Source organism: Phalacrocorax aristotelis, chromosome W (assembly GCF_949628215.1).
Source record: "Phalacrocorax aristotelis chromosome W, bGulAri2.1, whole genome shotgun sequence".
NCBI lineage: Eukaryota > Metazoa > Chordata > Aves > Suliformes > Phalacrocoracidae > Phalacrocorax > Phalacrocorax aristotelis.
The window spans coordinates 4472815-4480925 of record NC_134310.1 but is presented as its reverse complement, the minus strand read 5'-3'; the positions used below and the strand labels follow the sequence as shown (position 1 = coordinate 4480925).

The following is an 8111-nucleotide window of genomic DNA, read 5'->3' as shown; positions in this document are numbered from 1 at the left end:
TCACACAAATTATGACAATGTTTTTAATGAGATGGATAAAACGGAGAAAGCTATTGAGTCACAGTGCAAGTCTGACCTTTCTATTTAACACATTTCCTTTGTAAGACTCTATTATTTGCTGTTCTGCCTTTTTTGTTTTATGAATTTTATAATTCTGTTTAACCGCTGAGCGAGTACATCCTCGCCAGTGTTAACTGTGGGGTGTCTGGGGGGGGCGGCGGCCCCTTCTCATTCCACTGTCCCCTCAGCCCTGGGCTTCCCCACCCGCCCTGAGGGGCCGCCTCTCCCCTACCGCCCCGCGGGCTGGGGCCTGCTTAGGGGTTCCGGGGGTGGCGGAGGGGCTGGGCTCGGCGAGGGGTGCTGCGGAACGGTACCGCCGGCGGGGTGCGGGTGTGTGTGCACACAAAAAAGGCTGTTTTTTCCTTCAGGATTCCCGGCGGGTGGGAGGCTCTCCTCCCTTTTCCCGTCTCCCGCGTCACGTGCTGGGGGAAGCGCACGGGGTGCAGGATGGTGGTGGTGGCGGCGGCGGCGCCCGGCAGCAGCAGCGGGTAGAAAATGGCGGATTTCGAGGAGCTGCGGGTGAGGCAGGGGAGAGGCGGGATAAGATATCGCCAGGCCCTTTCCGCGGAGGGGGGACAAGAACCTTCTCGCCGCGCCCCCCCGGCCTTCCCTCCCGGGGAGCCCCTGCCGCGCGCCCCTCGGTGCTTACTGGGGACGGGCGGGCGGACGGACGCGGTGAAATCGTCAGCACCTCCCGCCGAGGCGGCGGATCGTAACGGCCGCCCGGAAACTACCGGGGCTCCGCGGTTGCCTGCGCCTTCCCCGGGGAGGAAGCGCGGCCGCCCCGAAAGGCTGGTGGTGGGGGCGGTGGGAGCCGGCGGCGCTGCCCTGGCGCGGGGGGAGGCCCCTTTCCATCTCTACCGTGTGGGTTGTGATGGCGGTGGGGTGTCCTTCCACCCCACCCCGACATTTTAAAAGCCGTTTCGGCTGTTGCGAGAAGCCGGGCCCCGGGCCGGTGCCGGAGGCTCGCATGGCGCCCTGGGGAGGGCCCGGCGCCGCGGTGCCCTTACTACCTACTGAAGGGGGGATGCCGAATAATAAATGGATTTTTGTAAATACTAATTATTACTGAGTTTTTTTAAAAAAAACTATTTAAGCGCTTTTACACCGGGAAAACTGTGCCTGTGAAGCGTGAGATCCAGTATTTCTTTTCAGATCTGTTTTATCTTTAGTTAAATGCCTTTTATATTGCACTCGTGGACTTCCTGTAACAGATTTTTCAGTGGAGGGGGTGGCCTTTCATATTTTAAGGTGTGTACACAAAGCTGACTACATCGTTTCTGTTTTTCCTTACGTTTCTTGAACAATCTGTGAGTATCTTTGTTCAGAAGGAGAATGTTGTCCTGCAACATCCACATCTGCAGAAGTGCTGCCGAGGCAATACTACATGCATGCTGAAACCCCTGACCTAGACTTTCCTACAGAAGGAATAAAAGCCAGTTAAATAGGAACAACTGAGTTAGGCTTTAGTGTAAAGAAAGGTCTGATAGCTGAACTGACTGTAGTCTGACCAACAGTGGAAAATATGTTGCAATTGCCGAGAATTTCCTATACTAAGGTTTCTTCCAGCACTGACACCGCTTGGGTCTAAGTGGCTGTAGCAGAGCTGAGGAGCTCGGAGTACAAAAATCTCATGGAAAGAACTGAGTTTCTTTATTTGAGGACAATGGTGCTCTATCTCAATCTTAGGTTTGAGAAGCATTGGCTTATTTTTTTTTCCTAAGTTATGTGTTGGTTTCTTTTTTTTTTTTTTAACTTGTTTGTGTTTGCGTGTTTGCCTGTTTAGTGACCTCACTCATTTTCAGTGCTCTTTCCAAGGTGTCTCAAAGAGTGTAGCTATATAGGTGGCTAAACCTCCAGTGTTAACTTTGTAGCAGAGGTAACTCTTCTTAGCGTAGCTTCTTTTCTCCAGGCTTGAGCCGGAGCTATGATCCGTGTTTTCCAAAGCACTATAATTACTTATCTAGAGATGCATAAGTATTGATAGACTCTGTCTAGGAATTGGGTACCTAAATACCTTTGAAATTACATATGCACTTGAGTTGCTTGCCAGAAGTAACACAGGAAGTATGGGGGGGGAAGGGAACTAGGTTTTAGTCCAAATACAGGAGTGCCCTCTCGTCACTCAAAAGAATAGGTATCAGTAAAAAAAAATACTAGTCTGAAGAAATGTCTTTTGATGTTCCCATTCATCCTATTTGTAAACTGGAGTGCCTGTGAAATGAATCTGTTAGTCTGGAGCTTCTCTAAATGTTCAACATCTGGCTGATGATAATTCATGGTCTATTTGGGGAAAGCTCTAGGTATTTTTTTTGGAAGAGAATAGAATAGACTGCCTCATGTCTTCAAGGCCTTTACTGACTTTTTTCTTTTAAGAGTATGCATTTGAATGTGTCTGCTTGAATACCAGGCACTTGGTTTGCAGGTTTAAGTTGTGTGTGGTTTCCCCCCCCAGACAACCAATTCTTCCTGCTTTTGGCCAAAGAAGACACACCTACCTCCCCCCCAGTACAATTTCCTGTAGTACGTGATCTCTACCTGCCTTATAAAAGGCCACTAGGGCAATTTGGAAAGCTGAATTTATTTTAGTAAATCGTTAAGGACTGACTAAAGGCAGGAGGTCAGAGTTGTGTCTTAAATCCTGTTTTTGAGGGAAACATGCAGGGGGAGCATTTTTCTATTCTTGGGACAAAGGATCTTTTTAATATTTGTTAGTACCATCCCTGCCATCCTCTGGATCTTCAGAGAAAAAGTTCTGGGGAGCTGTGACCAAAGGGTTATAACTGAGAGGCTGTAGTGAAAGAAAACAAGAGACTCAAAGGAACCTGCTGTTAACATCGTGCCTTTTGGAAAACTTTTGTTTTGTTAAAGGATTTGGAAGTAGCCGTAACCACAGTCACTGCTCTTCAAGATATTGGTCAAAATGTCCAGTTTAAGGACATTCCAGACCTTCAGACTAACCCTTAATTAGTTAGTGGTGTTTACTGAAATCTGTAGGTCACCAGTTTCTGGAATATCAGGGAGTTGCTGAGAAGACGTGGTGAGCACAACTTTATCTATCTTGTATTTTTGAGAAACGCTTTCCAGACTCGCTCTTCACAGATGTGTTTTTAAACATGACTCATACTTTTATCCATAATCCTCACTCACGGGCAGCCCGATGAATGTCAAAGGGATTACACAGGTATAGACAGACTTGGAACAGACGTCAGTAGTCTGGTGTGGAGGCCAGAGATGGCATGTAAACACATTTTTTGAACAGAATTGGCCCGGAAGTAGGGAACTACAGCTCCTTCCGAGAGCCATCTGTGAGAAAAATGATTCTGGCTCCCAACAAATTCTGAACTTCCTGAGATTTGGCTTGAAGATATGGTTTGCATACAGCAAAAATACTGCAGATAAGAGGATAGGTTATATATTATGACTGAAGGGGAGTGAGCGAGAGATTTCTTGGGTCCCCTGTGTTTCTGGTGGCATCCTGACTAATTTGGAAACAAGTGATACAGAGTGCATGCCTTGAAACACTGCAGATCCCTAGTTTAGAAAATAACAGCTTCAGCCTCATAGTTTGTATTTAATGGGGTTTTGAAGTAATGTGTTAGTTCCATCTTTATTGGGGGGGGGGGGGGGGGGGGGGGAGTTCTTTATAGGCAAATAAATATGCATGTACCAAAACTAATTTATGTGATGCTAGTGATCAGTTTCATGGCTGTTGTGGCAATAATCTCATTTTAGTGGGAAGAGATGGGAGTGGGCTCATAAGTCTGATGTGGAAGGGAAGATTACACAATTTACTGGAAAATCAGGGTTTATAGATTCTGAAAATAAGTTCCACTTTTAATTTTTGATCTTGCACACCCAGTACTGAAGTCATGTGATTCAAATGTCACTGTCTTCCATAACACCCTCATAGGTAAGCTTCGGAAGTGTGGGTTGGATGAGTGGACAGTGAGGTGGATAGAGAACTGGCTGAACAACAGAGCTCAGTCCTGTTCAATGTATTCATGAATGATGTGGATGAAGGGATAGAGTGTACCCTCAGCAAGTTTGCTGACAATACCAAGCTGGGAGGAGTGGCTCATATGCCAGAAGGCTGTGCTTCCATCCAGTGAGACCGGGACAGGCTGGAGAGCTGGGCCCAGGGGAACCTCATGGAATTCAGCAAGACCAAGTGCAAGGTCCTGCCCCTGGGGAGGAACAACCCCATGCACCAGTACAGGCTGGGGGCCGACCTGCTGGAAAGCAGCTCTGTTGAGAAGGGCCTGGGAGTGCTGGTGGACAGCAAGTTGACCCTGAGCCAGCAATATGCCCTTGTGGCTAAGAAGGCAAACGGTACCCTGGGGTGTGTGAAAAGGAGTGTGGCCAGCAGGTGGAGGGAGGTTATCCTCCTCTTCTATTCTGCTCTAGTGAGGCTGCATCTGGAGTACTGTGTCCAGTTTTGGGCCCTCCCAGTTCAAGGACAGGGAACTGCTTGAGCAAGTGCAGCAGAGAGCTATGAAGATGACCAGGGGACTGGAGCATCTCTCTCATGAGGAAAGGCTGAAAGACCTGGGTTTGTTCAGCCTGTAGAAGAGAAGACTGAGGGGGGATCTTATCAATGCTTATAAATGTCTAAAGGGTGGGTGTCAAGAGGATGGGACTGGACTCTTTTCAGTGGTGCCCAATGACAGGGCAAGGGGCAATGGGCACAAGTTGGAACATAGGAAGTTCCACCTCAATATGAGAAAAAAACTTCTTTCCTGTGAGGGAGATGGCAGCCTGTTCCACCGCTCTGAGGGAGGTTGTGGAGTCCCTTCCCTGGAGACATTCAAAACCTGCCTGGATGCGGTCCTGTGCCCCCTGCTCTAGGTGTCCCTACTCAAGCAGGGGGATTGGATGAGATGATCTCCAGAGGTTCCTTCCAACCCCTACCATTCTGTGAAATGTGAAGAGCAGTATGGTTCAGATACCATATTAAAACACAGAAATTGAAGTCTCATTCTTGTACGTACCAGCTCATACCAGACTTGGTGGCTTTCTACTCCTCTTGCTTTATTTTTTTCCCATCTGAATGGGCAGTGTCTGTCTGTTTACCAGGTAAAGCAGTGCTTAGTGCTAAATTGTTAGCCAAGAAGAAAACACTGAGAGTATTTTCATGTGTCATCTTAAGCCTGTTGCCAAACACTCTGTTGTACTCTATTTTATTTTAGCTGTGTTAATAACATTTTTTCTATGTGCTGACCAGTTTGGGGGTTTGATGTAGAAATCAAGTTCCACATGTTGATCTGGTATAAACTTGAAATGATGGACAGAATAGATATTGAGAAGTTTGTTGGTGATGTAGCAATCTTTAGGTTGCAGTTAACATTGAGTATATTAAATAAGATACCCTCTGATAATATACTGTTATCTTGTATCTGTACATTATTTCCCTGTTCTTTCTAGATGTATACTCAGTTTTTCAGACCAGCGAGGCTTATTGTGGTACCTTAAAAGTTTGTTGTATCTAGAATAGTTAACAGTTAATGATCATGCTGAGATACGTTGATGGGGGAGAGGAAGGAGATAATGTAGTTTATGGTACTTAAAAAAATTAGGTTGTAGTGAAATGGGTCAAGTTTTGTTTTCAGTGTCTTGTGAAATGAACGCAAGTATTTGATTTAGGATTTTCACTGTTAATTAAGTGCATGCAACTTTGATGACTAATGCCTAATTTAGGAGCCAGGCTAGAGTTAGTCCAATGAAAAAATCCCTGTAATACTGAGGACCTGATGGTCATGCTGTGTGCGCCAGCTGGTGTGTTCCTCAGAGCTGCTCTTGCCTTGCTGTACGTACTTATACAGATTTAACTAGTGACATCTTCGTTCCTTCCCAGGACTTGCAGTTCTTTATCTATTGTTCCATCAGTTTCCACAATACATTTATATTTGTCTTTAGGGTCAGCATACAGGTCCTCAGCTATCCTAAGGCACAAGTTGCTCTTTCTTACCAGTATTACACATTTTTAGCCTGCTATAAATCAGCATGTATGCAATTTATTGCAAAATATGTCACAAATGTGCTTCTCTGCTATGAGTGTCCAGAAAAGGGCTTAAAGTCAGTGTGCTGGTTTTGGCTGGTATAGAGTTAATTCTCTTCATTGTAGCTGGTATAGTACTGATGGCACACTGATGCTTTAGTTGCTGTTAAGTAGCGGCTCAGTGTCGCTAAGTAGTGCCTATACTAGTTAAGGACCTTTCCAGCTTCCCATGCTCTGCCACATGGGCAAGAGGCCAGGAGGGGCGGGGCCACAGCCAAGACAGCTGACCCCAACTGGCCAATGGGATGTTCATTCCATACCATGTGATGCTATGACCAGTATATTAACCGGGGCAGTTGGGGTGTGTGGGTGGGTGGTTGTGGCTTGGGGACTGGTGGTGTTGGGGCAGTGAGCAGCTGTGTCATGTGTTGTTTGTTTTGGTTGTTCATTCTCCCTTCCCGGGTTTCGCGCCTCTCTCATTGTTTTCCTTTCCATTGCATTATTGTTGCTGGTGTTGTTGTTATTGTTTTATTTTAATTATTAAACTGTTCTTATCTCAATCCACAAGCATTACCGTTCTGATTCTCTCCCCCATCCTGCTGGTGGGGGAGTGAGCAAGTGGCTGTGTGGGGCTGAGTTGCTGGCTAAGCCACAACAGTCAGGAGTGAGGATTTGTTGGGTTGGTCCTTGGTGTGTCCCTTCCCTATAGCCTTCAGACATGCCAGAAAATGTCTTGCAGCCAGTGGGGCTGAAGCAGAGCTCTTAGGTGGAGACTGACTAGAACTTGGGAGTTGACTTGAATTGTTTCTGCAGGTTCAAGTGCAGGGTTCAAAATTATATATATATAAGTACAGTGACTGTTAAAATTGCAGGTGGCTTTGTCAGGGGGAGTGTGGAGAATCACGTACCTCTTGTTTGAGAGATATGTTTGATCCCTTTGTTCTGAAACATGCCTCCCCTTAATTTGAGTGGCATGTCAGCATTTCCTGGGCTCCCTAAGATCATCATCCCTGTGAAATGAATGCCATTCCAGATACGCCTACGGCTTAATGCTTTAGAACAATATTTCTGCTTATGAATCATGGTTGCTATAGTTCAACAATAAGAAACAAAAAACCCTGTGAAACTTCTTGTGACCTTCAAGTTTGAATTTCAAAGGAAAGAGTGTTTCTGGAATGTAGAAGTACTTCAGTTATCCAGTCTGATTTCCTTCCTTGAAGTTCTGTCAACATTAAAAATAAAATGGCTTTGGTCTTCTTTGTTAAAAAAGCTTTTTATTGGGCTGTGCAGCTGAAAAGAACTCTTCTTAAGAGAAAATTGATGGCATTTACATGACACAACTTGAATGTCTAATCTTAATGCGGTGAAAAGCATGTTAATAGCTAGGCTGCAGCCTTCTGCAGTATTGCTGGAACCCCAAAAGAAAATAACTTGGTAGGATTTGTTGGAATTAATATCTGTCTTACACAGTGAGTATAAATGCTCATAAGTGTATGTTATGCCTCCATAAAACCTTGTTGATTATAACAACTGTCCACTTTGATATAGCTGTAAATGGAATAATAAGCTAAAACGTGTAGATTGGACTAGCTGTGTTTTCATGCACGTGGTGGTTGTTGCCTTAAAGGGAATGTAGAATCAGCTTTAGGGGGAAAATGTGGTGTTTGTTTTTTGTTTTTTTTTTTTTTAAATGCCATTGTTTAATTACTTCCAGTAGAACTCAGTTTTTGCAAGACTTCTTTCAAAAGCATATGTAAGATTTTTGTGTTGATGGACAAAACTTTTTTTTTATACTCCCAAGCATTTTTAATGGAGGTGTCAATTTAAAATCTTGCTGACTATGGTACTGAAGTCAGCCTGTGTGTTCTAATAAAATGAAATCCATCTTGTAACAAAATACTAGTTTGTGGAATTTCCACTAAAACATTAGCTGTTTCAAGGCATGATTGACTGCACATTTCACCTTGATTAACTTGCAGGAATGCACAGAAGGCAGCAGGCAGGGTAATAGACAGTATACATGCCATTTTCTTAATCTTACTATAAAGGATTA

The 8111-nt window shown here is 44.9% G+C and overlaps 1 protein-coding gene across 8 annotated transcripts in view; it reads left to right on the top strand.

Annotated features, from left to right (window-relative positions):
• The first annotated feature begins 336 nt into the window (after nt 1-336).
• Nucleotides 337-8111, top strand: part of LOC142049267 (E3 SUMO-protein ligase PIAS2-like) — a 35061-nt gene continuing 27286 nt past the window's right edge. For 7 of the 8 annotated variants that reach the window (XR_012657656.1, XR_012657655.1, XR_012657657.1 and 4 more), the window contains exon 1: nt 349-579. Coding sequence is in view for 5 of the 8 variants with exons in the window: in XM_075076779.1 (XP_074932880.1) it covers nt 556-579 (24 nt within the window). In the remaining 3 variants the exon portion in view is untranslated. Of the gene's footprint in view, nt 580-8111 lie in introns of all 8 variants that reach the window. The other variant, XM_075076775.1, reaches the window with a different exon arrangement.